We start from the raw sequence: 22,386 nt of genomic DNA, 5'->3' as shown, positions 1-22,386 counted from the left end.
ACCAGAGCAGGCCTCCTCTTTTTGTAATGTAAATCAGGTTTATCGCGTACAAGGAATTTTACACCATCTGTGAATTAGTGAGACACAAGGTGAACACACAGTCAGGTGAAACACACAATGAGCACACTGTGAGGTGAAGCACACACTTGAATTTCCCCTTGGGGATCAATAAAGTATCTATCTATCTATCTATCTATCTATCTATCTATCTATCTATCTATCTAACCCGGAGCAGTGAGCTTTTCTCTGTGTGTGTTGTGTGTGTGTTCATGTGTGAGCTGGTGCGCTTGACCGTGTGTGACCTTATCTCCCTCTGTGTCCTCTGAAGGTGTTGGCCAAAATGAGACCTTCCTAGAACTACAGTCTGGGAAGCAAGAGGTTACAAAGGTCAGAGAGATGAAGCCCAGCCCCTGCACCGCCGGGCCGGTTCCATACCAACACCTGCACCAGCACCGCCAGGCCCATCCATTCTAACATAAACATCCCATCTATACCAACACCTGCATCACCAGGCCCATCCACACCAACACCAGCACCACCGGGCCCATCCACACCAACACCAGCACCACCGGGCCCATCCATACCAACACCTGCACCAGCACCACCGGGGCCATCCATTCTAACATAAACACTCCATCTATGCCAACACCTGCATCACCAGGCCCATCCACACCAACTCCAGCACCACCGGGCCCATCCATACCAACACCTGCACCAGCACCACCGGGCCCATCCATTCTAACATAAACACTCCATCTATGCCAACACCTGCATCACCAGGCCCATCCACACCAACTCCAGCACCACCGGGCCCATCCATACCAACACCTGCACCAGCACCACCGGGGCCATCCATTCTAACATAAACACTCCATCTATGCCAACACCTGCATCACCAGGCCCATCCACACCAACTCCAGCACCACCGGGCCCATCCATACCAACACCTGCACCAGCACCACCGGGGCCATCCATTCTAACATAAACACTCCATCTATGCCAACACCTGCATCACCAGGCCCATCCACACCAACTCCAGCACCAACGGGCCCATCCATACCAACACCTGCACCAGCACCACCGGGCCCATCCACAGGAGCACCAGCACCGCCGGGCCCATCCGTACCAACACCTGCACCGCTGATGAACAAATGAACGCTTGCATCAAAGGAGATGGTGTAATGTAATCCCTTTGGCCAAACTTAAAAATGTGACCAGGTTTGATCTGTTGTGGGATAGCTACTTGTCTGACTCTTTGAAGGAAATGACAAGATCAGAATGTGGGAAAGGGGTACAGAGATGTGTGGTAGGTGCTGCAGCCATTCCCAGGAACTAAATTGGCAGAACTTTCTCAGAGTCGATCGCGATAAGACTGAGTTGTTCACCTTCCTCTCAGATGCTCTGCTGAAATGGTTTGGTTTTGTGCAGGAGGATAAACAATTTGTTGTCACAGCTGATAAAGAAGTTCTCAGCCAGACACTCCTACCAGAACTGTCCTCAATTTTTCCATGCACACATGAGGAAGCTGATAGCTGCATGTTATTACATGTGGCCCATACAGTAAGAAATGGTCACCAGAATATGTTCCAAACTGTTGATACTGATGTTGTGGTTCTGGCTGTGGCAGCAGCTGAGGGTCTAAAGCCAGAGGATGAGCTTTGGTTGGCATTTGGCACTGGGAAGAGTTTTCAATACCTAGCAGCCCATGAAATTTCAGCTGGTCTTAGGCCTGAGAGAGCATGTGTTCTTCCAGTGTTGCATGCTTTGACTGACTGTGACATTGTATCAAGCTTTGCTGGACATGGGAAAAAGACTGCACTGGCTGTTTTTCCAGAGATTACAAACGCCCTGTAAAACTGTCTTCCGCCCCACATGACATTTCAAAGAGGTAATGGCCACGATAGAAAGGTTTATTATCCTGCTGTATGACCGAACCAGCACATTCACAGAAATAGTCCAAGCAAGAAGACGTGGTAATGTAGCGGTTCAGGCGCTGGGCTCGCATGCGGTATAGCCTGAAAGTTGTGGGTTCAATTCCCGGCTTCCACTGTTGTGCCCTTGAGCAGGGCACTTAACCCTAAATTGCTCCAGGGCAATGGAATCCCTTGTATATATAGTTGACAGTATATACAGTGTTGTGCGTGAACGAGTTCAAAAGAACGCGTTCATTGAACACGCTCATTTTTTCGTGAACGTTGAACTGAACGCAACACATTTTTTAATAAAGAACTTGAACGTGAATTAGTTCACATTATGTGTCATGAATGGCAGACATCACTGTAAATGAATGTTGGAATTTGTTTTTCATTGAAAACTGAGTGACATCTGTTTTCTCTTTTGAAACGCAACGAGAGAAAGTTCCTCCCTCTATTCTCACTGATGCCGCTTAAATCATGTATCACCAGACAGAAATGGTTTTGACATTGTGGGCCAGATGTACGTACATTTGCGAACGTAACGTTATCAGCGCCATGGACAAACCGACTGCGAACGCTGACAGACCCAAGTTTCCGTCGTATTTATCAATCGTTCAATCCTTGGTGTAAACTGCGCCTTTCTCTGCCTCTCTCCGCCCATAAACGCAATTTACGAACGTCCACAACTGAATGGCAGAGCCTACAAGCGCAGTTGAATGAAGTTACCTGATGACAACATTAAAAAGAATCAAACATTTAGCGATCATGAAATAATACCATAGATGATAAGATGTCAACGAGCAGGGAGATAATGAAGATCAGTAGTTCTACTCAAACTACCTGTGAACGTAGGCTATGGAAGATTGGTCAAATCTAGCAAGTAGGAAAGTTTAAATGAATGACGTGAAAGTGAAAGTAAGACATTCGAAAGGCCAACAAAAGTTAATGTTGCTTTTGATAGTAGCCTACAAAGACTTGCAAAACTGATGCTCTAAATAGCGATTCTGTTGTCTTTGAAAGGTTCTCTTATTGAAGCACTGAACTTCCAATTTGGATTAACACCTGCTTTTACAAGGCGCAGTATTTAGGCGCAGAATAGACGTTCGCTTTCAGGAGCAGTCTTTGTACATACCGTGGAATACATAATTAGGCGCTCTTTACTCTTCCCCTCCCATCTTTTTACGCTAAACTCCCACTTTCCCCTGGATCCTCCCATGAATGCATATGCATGACATGACAATCTGCCACTTTCAGCTCCCGCGACAGGCAGTTTGCGCTTTTTTACATCATTGCGGCCTGTTTGTACATACCCATAGATATATACACTAGATGTCGCCTTCTGCTTCTCAGCATGCGTCAACACCGCCGCCATCTTTGTACAGGGATCTGAAGCGCTAAACTAGTTCTCCTGTATTGTCAGCGTTACCTATTTAGCGACGTTTGGCCATCCCCAGCGATAGAAAACCTTTTTAGCGATTAGCGACAAATTTGGGAACTTCTCACAATGATGGCAGATCGGCTTCTTTGTTGTTGAAACGTAAGAAAATCACCTTTCTCATGGCTTTGTCATTTATGAATTCAGCTACATCTCGTTTGCCCATTGCACTGACCCATGATTATAAAAGTAACGACTGGCGTAGTAGCAGAGGTAAATGTTCTACAGATCTACAGCAACTTCTGGTGAGATTACAACTTACATGAGTAAACGAGACGAGGGGTATGTGGCCTCAACCAGAGCCTGTCTAGAAGAGCCTGTTTACTTTCATTGTATCGAACCTGGTTGCAGTTTACTCATTGTTCCTCTAGGGGCCGCCGCTAGCTAGTGCAGAATGAATGGGAGTCTATGGGGCTAGACGGGTAAAATGTATCTTTATTATCGTCTTAAGCTTAGTTTTCTCTAGACTCAACCATAAATACATGCCTGTCAGTTGGAACAACCCAAAAAACTAGATAATTGCTTGACATTTTGACGATTTATGGTGATTTTATTTTCGCTAGATCTTTGCCCAGATTGACGCTAATGCATTATAGAGGAGTGGATCACTGAAGCAAGATGGCGTCTCGATTGACGCATTCGTTCCAATGAACAGCAGTAGTCAAGGCGACATCTAGTGTATATGTCTATGGTACATACCTCGCAATGATTTTACACGCACGTTGCGAAACAAATACGCCTGAAGTGGGCGCAAAAGCGTTAGTACATCTGGCCCTGTGTGCGCAATGCATTGCGGGCAACGTAGTGTCCGGCTGAGAATAGTTGAATAGCTTACTGGCTTCTGCACAACGTTACCCGTGATGAATTGCAGCAGAGTGGGGTAGGCATAGCAACGCCGCGTAGCAGGCAACGCTGCGTAGCAGGCAACGACGAGAGCGCGGAGGGCTGGATTTCATTGCACTAAGTATAGAACTGGTCTACCTTGTCTGTACTGCTGCAAGTTTCTTCACCTGGTAAGAAACCCACAATTGCAGTGTCATGAGCAAATGTCTACAATGAGCAGCTTCAAAGAACGTATTGTGATTTCTAGCTCGTAGTGTGAAAAAAAGTATTTATTTGAATATCTCACGAAAAAAGTAAAATGAACTGAACTTTGAACTAGTTCAGAATTCAAATTGTGAACTTTGAACGTGAACTGTTCACTTTGAGCATGTATGAACTGAACTTGAATTAGTTCAGAAAAGCTGTGAACTGGCACAACACTGTTGACATATGTAAATCACTTTGGACAACAGTGTCTGCTAAATGTAATGTAATCCCTCCATTAAAGTGTGCACTAAAGGAGCATGTTCAGAGGGCAGTGTACCAGGGAGGCCAAATATGGGGTCAGAGGCTGGTTATCAACACCAGAGCTACCTTCACCAGAGACTTTCTAATGAGGCACAGCACTCAGAGAATCCTCCATAGTCCTCTGAAGTTTGTCTACAAAAAAGCTACCATCTTTGCCCATTTGGTATCTTGAGATGGGAAAATAACACAGGGGTTTTGAATTCACACCTGTTAAACTCTCAAGGGGATGAAGGAATCAAAAATGCAGACGTTTCGCTCTACACACTTTAGTCCTCTGCCATTGAGTGGATACTGTGATTTTCAGTATGTTAAGACGGCACACTTTGATTTTTACTACCCCAGAGCTAACTTGCAATGCAACAGCCGGATCTCCTGATATGGGCAAAAACCGTGGCTGAAACGCCCCCAAGAGGGAAAATATTCATTTCGATTGCATGTAATCTAATGAAGGTGCACCGGCTTGAGTACAGAAAGCACCTATAAAAATATTAAATCTTTTAGCAAACATCACTAAACGGCACAAACACGTTAGAACTGAGAGTTGTGTGTCAAGGAGGTTAAGACCCTGTTTACACGAGCATGTGTATTTTTATAAACGAAGACATTTCCCTACGTTTGAGCCTTTCATTTAGACGCAAACAGAGAATTCGCCCCGTAAAACGGTTATCCAAAAAAACTCCGGCCAAAGTGTTTTTTTTTTGGAAAACTCCGTTTATGCGTTTGGTTCTAAACTGTGGTAAACGGAGTTTTGGGCAGCCAACGTCACAGTATGCGACAGAAGTACACCAAATGTGTGACCAATGTTTACATTTACATGTTCTCACGTGCGACTTTTCAGGGTTCTGATTGGTTAATGTGAGCTTGTGCTTATCGTTAGACTGCCACTGTGGTTTGGCGTGCTCATGACAGCATGTATGTACATGTCGTGTAAACACATTTTAAAAATAAACGGTCTTGTGTAAATGCAGTTTTATTTGCAAACGTAGATGGCCAGATATTCGTTTAGGAAAATACCCTGCTTCATGTAAACGTAGTCTAAGGGTAACGTTAAGTTCCCTCATTTTGCTAATTCTAGTTAAACGGCCAGAACTGTCTCGAGTGTACTCATTGTAGAACTGCTTTCAATGGCCGGACTGTGTAGCTCGGTTTAGCAAACTAAGCCTTTTGCCGTAACATCACATACTCATAAGTTGCATCTGAATTTATTCTCACATGAATGCACATTCCCTACAATGGCCGTGGGAATAGTTTTAACAAGTAATGTGTACCAGTTGGTTATGTTACACTGACGATATAAAGTTAGCCAGTTAGCAACCTAATGATGCTACCATTGAATATAGCTTCCAGAGAAATGTGTCATCAACATTGGGCAATCGAGGGTGAATTAAGTTGTTAGCATACACTGGGCAGTTAAGTAAACAGAATTCCACAATTATTGTGTTCAGAAACAAGCAGAACTCCACCTGAATGTAAAACGAATGTATAAAGTCTAACTGCTAGCGAGTTCGCCCATTGACTTCCATTGTGTGATGTTACCATTCTTTCCCCCTCATGGGGGGCGATAACCTTTCCGAACGTCTTATCCGACTGTATGTATAGAGTGTCCCAGTGACGTCACTTTCATTTGCCTCCATGGGACCTATCTTGCCAGTCTATGGCGAAAAAGAAATGATTTTCTGGTCCCGGTTGACTTGTGACTTGAATTACCCATATGGTGTTTGTCAATTTTAAAGACAATTTTTCATGTAAAGACATTTGCAGTTTGTTTCGTAACTATTGAATTACAACATTGTGAAAGATCGTAATTCCAACGACTACAAACCCATCAGTCGCGCTAGTGACGTTAGCTCATTCACAGCCACACTAGATTGTAAGCATACCAGCAACAGGTCTTAATTGGGCTTTCCTTGCCGATGAAAATACCATGAGTCAGAGGATTAAACACATCAGGTAAGTTGTATTCGTCCATAGACTGTACATTAGATACTGTTAAGTGACATAGCAGGCAGCAAGATGCAACCGTTAACTAGCATAACAGCTAATCTTATCGTTTCATTACGTTGGTGACGTAGCCTACATCGTTCGAGATGAGAGATGTAGTCCACTGAGCGGATTCGCACAAAACCAACATAACTTTCTCTAGTTAGTTCGAAGTCTATCGAACAACAGTACTTTCTTGACGTGAAAAATTATCTTTTAAATTCACACACATCATATGTGAAATTCGTGGCACAATTCAAACTGGACCAAAAAATAATTGTTATCTCTCCATTTATTAACTCCCGTTCATATTTTTTTGAAAGATAGGTCCCTTGTAGCGGAAGTAAAACGGAAGTCACTGGGACACTCTATAGACCTCTCCAGAATAAGTCCCGCCTCCTAACTTCCGTATCCATCCAACCTTCGGTCGTTTTTCTACTTTTTCTACTTCGCTACCTACAGATGTTTTACCGGTATGATATTTCGAAACGCCATGTTATTTCCCATAGACAATCGACACCCGGAAGTTGGATGGATACGGAAGTTACGGAGGCGGGACTTAGTCTGGAGAGGTCTATGCACTTCGTTTTCACCTCAACGAAGGAACCAATCACAGAACGGAGGGAGGGCTGCAAGACGATGACGACGCATTTGATAGACATTCGTAGCGCCCAATACACGGCTCTGGGCATTCGTAAACCACGTTTCAAATACGAGAAAATGAATGTCTAGTTCCCAGATGAGGTCTGACGTTAGCCAGGCTAGACAATTCGTGTCCAGGGAAATATTATTAATTATCCGGGACAGTCACTCAAAAAAGAGAACAATCCCGGGAAATCCAGTGCATGTGGCAACACTTGCAAATGAAGTGATATGTAAGTAATATTACAAAATATAAAAGTAAAATATAAATGTATAAGTCCATAGTCATGCCAGCATATTACCACTAAACATCACAAGTCATACGTATAAAAAATAGCCTACCTCACAATTCATGAAGAAGTGCAAGAAATCTCAGCTTTGGTTGGCACTGGGTGTACCATGCAAGATTTGCCTACTCAGGTAACTTCTGAAACAGTACACATTAAGGTAGTTGTTAAGGTAGGTTGTCAAAACTGTAATCCTGCAATCTGACCACGAGATGTCGCCACTTCGAGTCAACCCTGTACATCGTCTCCAGACCAACGGTAGGAAGGATGTGGATGTGGCCTGGCAGCTTTCATATACCGTCTATAAGAGCGATTCACTTATAGGGGTGCTAGGCGACAGCGTATGTGTATCGACAGTGGGCTGCATTGACAATGAGCGCTTGCGGTGAGTTTACCATAAACAACTGTGTCTTCATCATCACATAGGTTAGTTAATTTAGCTGCTGACTGGATCCAGAGTGATAACAAACTTTTTAAGGCTGTCAAATTTTAAATCGTTTGCATTCAGTCACAAATAGCAGGTCGTTTCAATTTTGCTGTTCTTCTGATTATGTCTAACAATCGTCTTATTAGGATGTTTCATCCTCATTAAATTGGGTTAAACTCTGATACTTTTACATCAGAGTAATGAATACATTCATTTTCAGCATACATCTGCAGAATCAATTGTCAAGCAGCATTAATGGTTTGAACATATATACCTTTACATCTCTATCTATAGTTAACATCCTTAACTAGCCTATAGCTTGCTGACTACTTTAGGCTACCTTCTGCCAGCAACTTCATTGTCCAGCGAAATTTTTTGTTGGGATTAATCTCATATAAACATTTGCAGGCACAAGTTATGAATCATGATTGTCTAATTACCAATGATTTTAATGTGGTGATCGAAATATTTATATTCAATATGCAATGTGGTCAAGGCCTTCACTGAATTCTTATTTGTAGTCTATGCCAATGTATGCCAATAAAGGCCATTTTGCTCCCAACAACTCTCAAAGCATCAGTGATCTACACGTATGCTGGCGCTGACAGGTTTGCTTGCAGTTATCTTTTGGTGGTTATTTTGGTAATGTTGCTCTTCAAAAACTTTTTTCACATGTTCATGGTGGTTCTCTGCCCCAGACCACAGAACTACATAGCTCAAGATAGCATCTACAGTCAGACTGAATATAACATTCAGACTGTAGCATTCATTTGAATTAAATAGGCTACCAACTAGTAGCCATAGAAATAAATAAATAGATAAATAAATAAATCTATCAAAAAGTGATACATTTGTAGGCTACTGTTGGTTTAATATTCAGTATTGTGTGTGTTTATTTTTTTTTGCAAATGAGCCTTTAATACTATACTTTCTAAATGACGTGCGTAAGTCATTTTCTAATAACAAAGACATTACTGTGTTCTTGAGCACTTGAGTGGTGGTAGCGTTTGATAGGTGGGCTCTATGTACATCGGTCTTATAGTGTTTAATAGGTGGGCTGTGTGTCTTATAGCTTTTTAACAGGTGGGTTGTGTGTGTGTGTATATCAGTCTTATAGTGTTTGGGCTGTGTGTGTATATCAGTCTTATAGCGTTTGACAAGTGGGCTGTGTGTATATCAGTCTTATAGCGTTTGATAGGTGGGCTGTGTGTGTATATCAGTCTTATAGCGTTTGATAGGTGGGCTGTGTGTATGTGTATATCAGTCTTATAGCGTTTGATAGGTGGGCTGTGTGTATGTCAGTCTTATAGCGTTTGACAGGTGGGCCCCTCATGTATGAGCTCAGTTTGGTTTTAGGTGGGTGTTTTGGTGTTTTAAGCCCCCAATGTCATTTTCCAGGCAGTGCTGCATGGAAGGCACTAGGGTTAGGGTTAGGTTTAAGGTTAGGGTTAGGGTTAGGGTTAGATGTCTTGAAGTCGACGGTCGCAGCGCTGTCTTAAATTCGACGGTGGGGGCTTAAAACAGCATCAAGCTTTTTTTATTTGAGTAGTCCTTGTTCCTCAGAGGTTGGTTAATCTTCAAAATACCCTAGAAAAGCTGGAGACACACACAGGCATGCACACACACACAGAGATCATTGTTTGTGTATGTCCTGCTTTCAGTTCCATAGAATGAGGGGACATTTTAAAACGTTTAACAAGAGATAAATGTAACTTATATTCCCCAAACAATGATCAATCATCACCAAATTTCTCTCAAACATCTTTCGTCTCATTCTTCAATATTTTCTTACATTACAGTTTTTCTCGATTGCTTTGACCTGGTATAAAGAAACTGGGATCCACTTGGTCTTCATGACACAGAAGTCATCTCTTGCAAATGTGTTTACACATTTTCATTGGGTTCAGACATTTTTCACACCCTTTTGCAAAACAGTTAACACAGATGTCATTCAAAAACTCGATTGGTATTCCCGTGCTAAACAAAAGGAAAAACATATTTTCACTAGGGCTAGTTAAAAAATTAATCTAATTAATTACATACTCTGTGATTAATTAATCTAAATTAATCGCATATATATTTTTTGCTGTGAAAGTATTTTAAATATTTAAATTCAAATGAATCATTGAATAGTCAGCATTAGTGACATTAAAGTTCAAAAACTCTTTTATTATTATTTTCACTGTTCAAATAATTGCCATAATAATCTATGATATGACCTAATATGCTGAGGAAATAAATTCAAAAGTGCTTCGGGAAGAAGTTTTTTTTCACAAGCCATTTCAGGCCACAGTTATAACCTAGGGGACACAATGAAAATAAATTAACACTCCCCTCAATGTCAACACTTATTTCTTTGCATTGATGTGCGACTATAGAGTTGATGAACTCCGGTGATATGCAAATTCCTTGCTGCAGACATTGCAGAGGACTTTATTTTCAACACTTTATTTTTATCAACACCATCAGGCCGTTTTAATGTTCCAATCAATGATCCAGGCAGCACGTTTTCTTCTCTCTCCTTCATTTTACAGTCTAATTTTTACTGACTAGAACGGCTCGGGGTCAAAGGTCATACGGAATCAATTAATCTGCACTAATTTTTTTTTTAAGTTATTTTTTCTCAAATTAATTAATCAAAATTAATCAGTTATTTTGACAGCCCTACTTTTCACAGGTGGTAGAGATTCCTGATTCTCTGATACACCTGTGTGAAACTCCTTTGCACAATTCTTCATTCAGCAATCATTCATTATCCATAAGAGATGCCATGTCTGTTCTGTGTTGCTATTTGCAAGTATGGATCTAATGCACATTTAGACAAAGTACTGTATTAATAATAATAATAATAATAATAATAAGTTTATTTTATATAGTGCCTTTCTCAAACCCAAGGTCGCTTTACAAACAGTAGCAGGAAGGCAAGGAAACACAATAACAAACAAACAAAACAATACAACAAAGACAAGTTATCTGTATGGACCTATGTGTTGGGTGTGGAGGAGAAGTGATCATTAAACAGAAAGGTCTTGATATGTGCTTTGAAGAAAGGAAGAGAAGAACAGACAAAGAGGTTGGGGGAGGGAGTTCCAGAGTTTGGGGGCCAAGGCACTGAAGGACCTGCCACCCAGGGTGGAGAGTCTGGAGCGGGGGAGAGCCAGGAGGTTTTGGTCAGAGGATCTGAGTAAGCGGGAAGGAGTGTAAGGGGTCAGGAGGTCGCAGGTGTAGGGGGGAGCAAGGTTATGGAGGGCTTTGAAGGTGAGTAGTAGTACTTTGTATTTGATCCGGGACGGAACTGGTGGAGAATTGGGGTTGATGTGTGCTGATCGTCTGGTATGTGTGAGGAGCCTGGCTGCAGAGTTTTGAATATATTGTAGTTTTTTTTTTTTTTTTTTTAAAGTATATATTTTTGGGCTTTTTATGCCTTTAATGCAACAGGACAGTGGAGAGTGACAGGAAGCAAATGGGAGAGTCAGGGTGGAATCCGGAAAGGACCACGGGCGTACGGTGCAGGTGCCCCAGCCAGTTGCGCCATGGCTGGGGCCAATATATTGTAGTCTTTGAAGGGTTTTAGTGGGGAAACCAAGGAAAAGTGAGTTGCAGTAATCTAGACGGGACATAATAAAAGAGTGAACCAAAGTCTGTGCATCACTAGCAGAGAGGAAGGGTCGGAGGCGGGCAATGTTACAGAGGTGAAAAAAAGCAGTCTTAGTGAGTGATTTGATATGAGGATCAAAGCTAAGGGTGGAGTCAAGCTGAATGCCAAGGCTTTTAATAGGGGTAGAGTGGACAGGTGAGCCATCAATGTTGAGAGTGAGACGGGGAGATTTGGTGAGGATGCTTTTAGGGCCAATCAGTAGAATTTCGGTTTTGTTTGTGTTGAGCTTGAGAGAACTGTTTTGCATCCATAATTTTAAGTCAAAGAGGCAGTCAGTGGGGGAGCGTGGTGGGAGGTCAGAGGGAGAGGGAGTGGTAAGATAAAGTTGGATGTCATCTGCATAGCTGTGGAAGTTGAGACCGTGGCTGCGAATAATCTGGCCAAGAGGGAGGATGTATATGAGAAAGCGGAGGGGCCCAAGAACAGAACCCTGCCTATTTGCCTATTGCCTATTTGGTGAAGTAAACAGTACAAAAGGTATTTACTGTAGGTCTACAGTATTTAGATGAAAAATGACAAATTATAGTTCAATGAAATTTAACTCTCACAGGCACACACACAATCCTCATACAGACTCTCTCTCTCTCTCACACACACACACACACACACACACACACAGACCTCACACCTTACAGTTTTTCTCGATTGCTTTGACCTGCTTACTGTTTTTCTTGACTACTTTCTTTGCACAGCAGAAGAAATCTCTTGCGAATGTGTTCACACATTTTCATTGGGTTCACACATTTCTCACACCCTTTTGCAAAACAGTTAACACAGGTGTCATTCAAAAGCCCCAAACTCTATTGGTTTCCCCATGCTAAACAAAAGGAAAACATCTTTTTACAGGTGGTATAGATTCCTTGCATAAGTCTGAATCTCTGATACACCTGTGTGAAACTCCTTTGCATAATTCTTCAATCAGCAATCATTCATTATACATAAGAGATATCTGTTCTGTGTTGCTATTTGCAAGTATGGATCTAATGCACATTTAGACAAAGTACTGTGTTGCCTATTTGGTGGAGAAAACAGTACAAAAGGTGTTTACTGTAGGTCTATTTCGATGAAAGTTGTAGTTCAATGAAATTTACAGTATCTTGCTAGGTGTTTGCTGTATGTCTTACATGTCAATGACAGTTACATCTTGGGAGGAATGAATAAATTATATTTTTATTCAGTAGGCTACATTTTGTCTTTTTACAGTTTTTTTCTGATACCAGAAAAATTAGAAAATAATGGAACAGACATAGCAAAAATACTCATTTTGAGAACTAGATTTTTCATTTTGTTGTCCAGTGTTTAATGATTGATTAAAGAGTTGTAGTGTTTGAAGGCAAGATTTGTTTTTGCTGCATGTTTTACTGTAAGTGTTTTGAGAGAGTAACAGCCTTTTGCAAGCAAAATGTGTCATTTTGTCCAGAGTGCTTTTGTTCAGACACGGGTGTTAACTGTTTTGAGAATGTGATGTCAGAGTTGACACAGGTATCAAAACGATCGAGAAAAACTGTAAGAAACCTGGGATCCACTTGGTCATCATGAACACTTTCTTTGCACAGCAGACGTTATCTCTAGCGAATGTGTTCACACATTTTCATTGGGTTCACACATTTTTCACACGCTTTTGATTGAAATCACACAGTGATTTGACGACAGGATGTGTTGTTTGAAGGTAACATTTGCTTTTGCTGCATGTTTTTAGTGTTTTGAGAGAGTAACAGCCTTTTGGCCAGAGTGCTTTTGTTCAGACACGGGTGTTAACTGTTTTGAGAATGTGATGTCAGAGTAGACACAGGCATCAAAACGATCAAGAACAACAGTAATGCCCTGCACAGCACAGTGGGGCTCTACCTGATAGAGGTGATGATAAACAGGAAACACTGTAGCAATAGTGCTAAGAACATGTCAGGAAAAACAAAATACGAATATGCTGCATGATTAAAAACCATCAACTAGCATGACGGTATGACAAATTAAAAACAAAATACGAATATGCTGCAAGATTAAAAACCATCAACTAGCATGACGGTAAGACAAATTAAAAACAAGACACATACATTTGGAATTTGGAAAAGACACATAAAGTGTAAAATTCACCAGTTTAAACAAGCCAATGCAACCAAATGTAGCCTCACATGCACACACACACACACTGTATGTGTGTCTGTACAGCACACCATGGCCTGAATGTGCTCTGGGGTTTTCCACATCTAGTCCACACACTGGGGGAAACAGACAGTTGGGAGGTTGACCTCATTCTGGCCTTGGCTGAAAATCACCACATTCAGGTCACTTGTCACAGTAGACAAGGAGATGCATCAATTCGCCTTATTCAATTTGCCTTACAGGGTACACTTGCCATTACACCTAAGTCCAGCAGATGGTCGAGGTAATGCACTCCGTTTGCAAACTGACAAAAAAACTCACTGAAGAAGAAGAAGAACAGGCCAGCGAACCCTTCTTCTTTTTGCTGCTCTTAGCAGATTTAGCTTCGGATTTCCCTCGACCAGCCATTGGAGAATGTCCATAAATATAAACAAGGTATCAGGTTTGAGTATGAAATAAAACCCTATTGGCAATGATGGTTGAAAAAGTGCAATAAAATATGTATAAAATCACATTCCTGAGGAGCCAAAGCAGAACACGTCTACATCCTACTTGCTCCCCCTGGAGGCCCGAACCCTTCTTCTTTTTCAGTGAGCTTTTTTTTGGCAGTTTGCAAACAGAGTGCATTACCACCATCTGCTGGACTGAGGTGTAATGGCAAGTGTACCCTTTAGCCTCGTTCTGGCCGCCGGGTGAATAAGGCAAATCGGGTTTGGTTCTGATTGCACAGCTACACTAGCGGAAGCATAGACTGTATATATATATATATATATATATATATAAGAGCGGAAGCATAGATAAATATATCTACGGTATGCTTCCGCTAGTGTAGCTGTGGAATCAGAACGTTCCAGTTCCAACGTGGCTGTGGTTAGATTGGCTCAGTTAAGATAAATGCAGGGCCGGTCCTACGTTATTCTGGGCCGGGGAGCAACATCGCGCTCCATCATTTTACGTCACACTGTTTTACGCTGCATCCAGTTTGATAATTTTAATTGAAAACAAAGTAATCAAACTTATTTTGTCACTGATGCTCTCAACACATACTCTATTGGGAGATGTATGCAGGCAAACATGTACTCTAGCTGGTGGTGTATGCAGGATGTACTATAAGTTAGTGCATGCAGGGCTACATGTATTCTGTAAGATGGTGTACGTAGGCCTATGTGTATTCTATAAGCTGTGTGGAGGGCTGTGTATTCTATAAGCTGATGTATGCAGGCCAGCATGTTCATGTGATCATCACATGATTATATGATTGCTGTGTGTGTTGCAGACCTCGTCTGATTGGACGATCATGTGATTGTTGTGTTGTAGGTGATGTTGCGGCTCTGCTGCTCCTGATGGCGGTGTGTCTAAGTGGATCCTCGGAGGCTCTAACGGAGATTAAAGATATAGAGTGCTACTCTAACGTCAGCCTGCCTTGTGAGGCAGGGCGTGTCGGCCCAAAGTTCCGCTCGCTCACCTGGTACAAGGTACCACCTCTCACTCCTGCTTCTGTAAGTGCTTGTCCATCCTTCTGTCATCCCTACACTCCTTCTCCCTCAGCCTAATAGACCTCTGAAGTTTGCCTATACAAAAAAAAGCTACCATCTTTGCCTATATAAGGAGATAGGTGGGAAAATAACATGGGGATTTTTAATTATTGCACTGTTAAACTCTTGTGGGGACAACCAAATGCAGACGTTCATTCTACACACTTTTGTCCTCTGTCTTCGAGTGGATACTGTGATCCTCAGTACGTTAAGGCAGCAAACTCTGATTTTTACAATGCAACTTGGCATAGGTAGTTAGCTTCAATTAACTTCCGGATCTCCTTCTATGGGCAAAGATGACAGCTTTGGTTCCTTTTTGTAGACTTCAGAGGTCTATTAATAAAGGAATGTAAGGATGATGGAGGAATCAAGGAGAGACATATATGAGAAATCAGATGAAATGATACATATATGAGAAATGAGATGTCCTGATCACTAATGCACCACTTTTAAAATATGCCAGTTATACTGATGATGAGGCAGCATCAACTCTTATGATAAACAGATCATTGTTAAATAGACTACAGAATTAAACATTACGATCAATCAAATCAAAACAATATTAAGCATAATGAAATAGGCGACACATACTGTTAGCCTAGCCATTAGTTACAGTTATTTAATGTACACACAGGCATAAGCATAATTTCATTAGACCTATTCATTATCATTATCTTGCAAAATGCTAAATGGAAATATCACAATTACTCAGACCTCAGTACTAGAACCAAAAGTATTATTTCTTTACAGCATTCTTTAGCATATTATTTCTTTACAACAAAAGTATAGCATATTATTTATTTACAGTAGCCTAGGCTGCAACAAAAGTTAGTTCAAATGAAAGGCATGGTTGCATTCTCTGCCATATTCACAGATTCAGACATCAAGTAGCCTACGTAATTAAATCTGGAGCAAGGTTGAAATAATTGATGGAATCTGTAGTCTGTGCTAAACCGAGCCTAAAACAGCATGCTAAGACGTCGCACACATTTTACAGTAAATTATTAAATGAGTCTACTTTGTGTCTTCATGTCTGGATTAGTCTACTTTGTGTCTAAATCTGTGGAAATTGCAGAGAATATTGAATTCCCTAAATGTATTATATGAACACGGAGTATAACTGGTTCTTGACCCTGAAAATGAGGTAATATTGGTAATATAACGCCTTAAAAAACAGGCATCAACTTTTTGTTAAAGTTGTCATGGTAGTTGATGATAATTCAGGCATATGCAAATCTTTTCTGGGTATTTATTGTTGGTCGTATATCGCTATGAACTTTTTTTGAAATCGAAAGTTGACAGGCATGCAGGAATTCAATGGGAGGGAACTTTTCACCTCGGCAGCTTGGGCCAAATGATCGCACATTCCGACTGAAAACTGTTCCACGCAGGTTGCACCTCTCCTCGTTCCTTGCGTTTGGGCCCTTCCTCCTCTCTCCTCGTTCCTCATGTATGGGCCCTTCCTCCTCTCTCCCTGTCCTCCTCTGGTGGCAGTTAGACAGATGAAACATCCTCAATGACATCGAGCTTTGAACGGTTTCCATGGCGCGAGCCGGAGGACCGAGGAGAGAGGCTGCATGCAAATAGCGTTATGATCTGCACCCCTTGCGCTTATTTCTCACCTGTGCACCAGGTGTTTCCCTGCAGTCCTCATCTCATCCCCACTCTGTATCAAGAGGACAGGTCATCATCAGCTGGACCTGTGTGTATGAGTGGCCATCAGCAGGACCTCTGTGTTTGAGTGGCCATCACTGTAACTCTGAAGGCTCCCCGAACCTGATTTGCTTAGTATGGTCTCTCCTCTCTGAACCTGGGAAAGGTCTTAGGAAGTTCTCTCCTCTCTGAACCTGGGAAAGGTCTTAGGGGTACTACATACTCGCCACTCCCGACCGGTAGTGCGACAATGTGACGTCAAAATTGCGTCATTTCCTCTGTCGCACGAGAAATTTCAGCCTCGCGCAGGCAGGTCGTGCACAAGAGATTTTTTTTCAGATGCGCGCGACAAGCAGGATGAGCTTGAAGCCAAGATCAGGGAGCATGCGTGCCTCTATACAAACATCAACCACATTCAGGCATTTCCTATACCCTAGCCCACATCTTAAATAAACATGATGTTTGAATAGTCAGTTTGAGAAGAGAGGGAAATTAACCTGGCTAGGTTACCAACTTAAATAGTTTGCTGAATAGGTTATACCAGAGAGAGATGTAACACAGGGAATTAAGATGAAAGAACTAGGACCCAGGGACATGCCAATTATCCAGCAAAAGGTAACAAAGATATGTATTTTCAACCAAAGGATATCTAAGACCCGAAAAAACTCTCTTTCCACCTTAGGAAATTAGGCTACACAAACTCATCTCTCGGCACCAGCCAGCTAGCTAAAATTTCCCTCGGGATAAATAAAGTATCTATCTATCTAGCTGCACACACTTTGGAAACTAGATGGTAATGATGGTAGTTGTGAATAGCAGCAACCGAAGTCTGAAGTATCATCACAGAGGATAGTTTTTACTGCCATTGAGGTCAATGCCAATTCAGGAGAATATTGCAACTGTGTCGCGACCACCACGCGCGAGTATAAATGGTTACGGCGCTCCCGTGACGTCACATTGTCGCGCTACCGGTCGGGAGTGGCGAGTATGTTGAAGGCTTTAGGAAGGTCTTTCCTCTCAGAACCTGATGGTCTGTCCTGTCTAAACTTCATTTCCTGAGGAAGGTCTCGCCTCTTTGAACCTGATTTTCTCATGGAGGGGGTTTCCGAACCTCAGGGTCCTGACGGCACATGCTCTATAGGCCAGTGTCTGAACCCACGCTGGAAAATTGTTGTCAGGTTTCTGGGGCTCGAACTTAGGGCTGCACAATTAATCGAATTTTAATCACGATCACAATTTTGGCTTCCCACGATCAAATTTGCGTGATCGAGCGATATTTCAAATGCGTGCTCTACCCATAGAACCAACCTGGCAACCCATAGAACGCTCCGCTACAAAACAAATCAAGCGCTCCTTAAACCTGTCTGACCATGTGCCTGCATGCAGCCTACCAATGACAGCTGTTCCCTGCACTGCTCAGCCTGATGCACTGTGGACTAGTGACATTATGTTAACTATTAGTAGGCTAGTTAGACTATACAATAAACGACGATCAAAAATCAAATGTGTGGCACAGCAGAAGGCCAAGCGCTTGTCCCTCGAAGCGGATCATCCATTGTTCGAAAATATTTCGGATTTCAGGCAAGTTAAGTTAACCAAAAATATAAGCAAAGCGCAGGGCTCTCAACTCATACCGTGAAACACATCACATGACATAAACCACACATGCCTTTTTTATCACGTTAACTTTTAGTCCTTGTTTGCTTCCTCCGATAGCCTATATTGTAATAAGAGTTGAGCTAACGACGGGATCCGTGAATTTGATTCATGTATTTTATAAGCTACATGTGCAACCTACAATGCATATGCGTTTCAAGACACAGCCTACTCAAAACGAGTGAACAATAATGAAAATGTAGCCTACACGTCAGTGTTTTACATATCAACGAATGACTAAACCAGGGGTGTCCAAACTGCGGCCATGCACCATGCACTTTAATCCGGCCCGCCGAGCATTTATTAGTTTATCATAGGCCGCTCGATATTTTTTTCCAACGATAGACGACGTTGTGGTTAACTTTAGGCTACTGCAAACTGCTTTACACTCTTCTTAGAGAGCGTTTACAATGTCAATGTCAAAACAGCTTGTCACATCGAGATACATAGTATCTCCATTGCAGCAGATCTAACTACGTTATGCTAGTCCATTTAATTGGGGACGCACTTGAGCGTGGGAGAGAGGGCGATGGCAACAGTAGTTCCCACTACTGACCATTTTTAAACTGTGAGAGGGCACAGCCATAGGCACAGCACTAGCCACAGGCTATATTTTTTGGAGCTGGCAAAGAGTCTTAAAGTGACAGTGCACCATTTATAAATGAATTAAACAGCATCAAATTAACAGTATTTCTTAAGAAATTAATTTTCTACAACAAAATTATTGTCATTTAAATAATACAAAACATTATTATTATTATTATTATTATTATTATTATTATTATTATTATTTGTGTGTGGCCCGCTGGCCAATTTTCAAAACCCAATGTGGCCCTTCAGTCAAAAAGTTTGGACACCCCTGGACTAACGATTACAGTAAACTCATGAACACGAAGCAGAGCTTAACCCTTAGAACCCTAAGCTGTTTTTAGGGCATTTTCACTACCTTTATTCATAAGGATTTATTCTGGTCATTGTAAGTGCCACACACATATATTATATATTGTTTTTTTCAGGAGAGTCTAGGCTATTCAGATCTGCCATCATTTCATGTATTAATACTAGCATTGATTTTATTTTGATTTTTAAAGAATTAAAATATAAAAAGTGTATTATAAAAATTCTTATATTTTGACATGTATCTCACCACAGCAAGCTCACAGCTCTACATGCATTTCATGTGGTTGTAGGGCAGACTGTCCTGAATCGGGCAATATAATTGCCATGTTGGAGGGATACTCTGGGGCTGAGCAATTTACAGAAATATTTGCTGTGTGATTTACGGAAATAAATGCCATTTTTTATAGTGACCTTTCTGAGCTCCATATCTGTGACACGAACTGATCTGACCTGACTTGACCTGAGGTTATGTGTTAGCCTGCGTGCCTGTGTGTATGCTGTCATAATAATTCTCAACTTTTTACTGCATTGCCTTGAACAAAGTAAAGGCAAAAAAGGTGTTTATTTGTTGAACAAATTGGGATGCAATGTGAGCCTTGAATTGGATGCCATGCAGGAATTTGCTAGGATCTCAAAACCGGAATATGAACATGCTTTGCCATAGAGAAACACATGATAGCATTGGATTATAAACATGCTTTGCCACAAGAACAGACAAAAACGTGGGGTAAGTCCAGCTATATGAAGTTATTATTTTGCTGTCACTTCGTCTGTTTTATAACCCAGAAGGATGTACTTGGTATCAAATGATAGATCTGAGTCTCCTCTTTCATCTGACATGCGTGGCATATCTATGCGATCACGGGTCCGCGAGTAATTCAAACGAGAGTAATGAGTGTGCAGCGTTGGTTTGTGTACATGACGTTATTATTTTGCAGTCACTTCGTCTGGTTTTATAAGCCCGAAGGATCGATAAACATGGTACCAATGGATAGCCCTGTGCCTCCTCTTTCATCTGATATGCTTGCCATATCGATGCGATCACGGGTTCGCGAGTAATTCAAACTAGAGTAATGTGTGTGCAGGTGAACGCAGAGAAGTATAGACTGTAAATATGATGCAATTTGATTTAATTTCATGATTTTTTTAAATTTTCATACTTGATCGTACAGACAAGTGTGTAGTCTCGTTGGAAAGCCCCGCTTCTGCTCTGTCGTGCAATAAAGGTTTCATCTCGCTGCGATGAACCGTTCCGGAGCAATGTAACAGAGAAGAAGGGGTGTGTTTTTTGACGCACTTTGCGTCAATCGGGTTCTAAGGGTTAAGTGCCTAATGGGGAGCGTTGGGAGTATTCCCGGTGGGCGTTTTCCCAAATATTAACAAAGTAGCACGCACAAAACATTTGTTTGGAAGTTGTTTGGAAGTTTGGAAGTCACAGTCAAATCTATATTTGCAGTAATTTAGGGGAGTAAATATGAGGGGAAGAATTTGGGTGAGCCAGATAGCAAGTCCAATATGTTTAGGGAAAAAATATTTTTGTCAGTAAAATGAATTAATAATCGTGATAAATAATCGTGATCTCAATATTGATCAAAATAATCGTGATTATCATTTTGGTCATAATCGTGCAGCCCTACTCGAACTGTAGCATATATTAACGGCCCCGAAACAGCCAACCACAAAGATCCGAATGGTACAGTCATTCTTCCGGCATCGCACAAAACATGATGAGAAATTGGAAAAAAATAACTGAATTGACTACATGTGTATAATAGGGCCTCATTTCTATACCTCTATCCCAAATATTTATAATCTAACCACCTCCTTCTATTCTAAACATTCATAATCTAACCACCTGCTTCTACATATTCATAAACTAACCATCTCCTTCAATCCTAAACGTTCACAACTTAACCATTTCCTCTCACAAGGTGCAGTGGGCTTGAAATGTATTTCTTTCAACAGGCTTCAACCGAGGACTAAATACTGCCTTAGCTGGTAACACTCCATAATAAGGTGCCATAATAAATAGCAAACTAGTAATTACCTAACCCTTTGTTAATTGTTACTAAAATATCTATTTGGCACAAGTTAATAGTTTTTTCATCATTAATTCAATATTAGTTGTTTGCATAAAATCTGTATGTTAATATTTTAACAAATCTATTAACAAATATTGTATTAATATTTGTTAATAGTTAACTAAATGTCTTTTTGGCACTAATTAACAGTTATTTCTTACATCATTTAAATGTTAACTGTTTATTTACAAACTGTATACTAATATAAAAGTTAATGACATATTATTATTTATCTAGCTTTTCTGATTAGCTTTGTGGAGAATTTATGGAATTTATGGTTTATGGCTTTATGGTCTTGTGGGGTGCATAAGGCACCCTACTGCCAGTGGTTGGTTGTTTGAGAGTTTGCACACCTCTTCTTCCACTTCATCCTTATTGGATATTTTTGTGGTTGGCTGTCCTGTAGTTGGTGACCCTGTCTAGTGTTTGAAAGTAGTGTACTCTTTGCCTTTGGAAGTACTATTTGGTTGCTGCTTGAATTTGGTGAAATTCGGGGGAGGGGTGTAACAGAGTTAGAAATATAGTTTAGTGTTTGTATGTGATTTTCGCCGTAATTAAGCAGCTTTTTAAAGATTGGTGTTTTGGAGCCCCCTTTGGAGAAACGGTATACTGCAGCTCTGCTGCATTTTGTCCTTGCATTGTTGCCATAGCTGATCAGAAGCGGTATGCTTTGCATTGGGTAGGTTGACTGTATAAAGCACTCTCCACTTTGTTTTAATTTTGTAACTGTAAAATGTTGTTTTCGTTAAAAACTTCGATATAC

General features: G+C 41.2%; 1 protein-coding gene across 4 annotated transcripts in view; it reads left to right on the top strand.

Annotated features, from left to right (window-relative positions):
- The first annotated feature begins 7,923 nt into the window (after positions 1–7,923).
- LOC143114243 (uncharacterized) overlaps positions 7,924–22,386 on the top strand; it is a 38,025-nt gene continuing 23,562 nt past the window's right edge. For 2 of the 4 annotated variants that reach the window (XM_076275758.1, XM_076275757.1), the window contains exons 1-2: positions 7,924–7,995; positions 15,116–15,273. In XM_076275758.1, coding sequence (XP_076131873.1) covers positions 7,983–7,995; positions 15,116–15,273 — 171 coding nt within the window. In that variant the 5' untranslated portion in view covers positions 7,924–7,982. Of the gene's footprint in view, positions 7,996–15,115; positions 15,298–22,386 lie in introns of all 4 variants that reach the window. The other 2 variants (XM_076275756.1, XM_076275755.1) reach the window with 1 other exon arrangement.

Source organism: Alosa pseudoharengus, unplaced genomic scaffold, assembly GCF_046254945.1.
Source record: "Alosa pseudoharengus isolate Yale_2024_CS ecotype anadromous, Long Island Sound unplaced genomic scaffold, YU_APseudo_1.1 YU_APseudo_1.1_scf_9, whole genome shotgun sequence".
NCBI classification, from domain to species: Eukaryota; Metazoa; Chordata; class Actinopteri; order Clupeiformes; family Clupeidae; genus Alosa; species Alosa pseudoharengus.
This window is presented reverse-complemented; position numbering and strand designations above follow the sequence as displayed.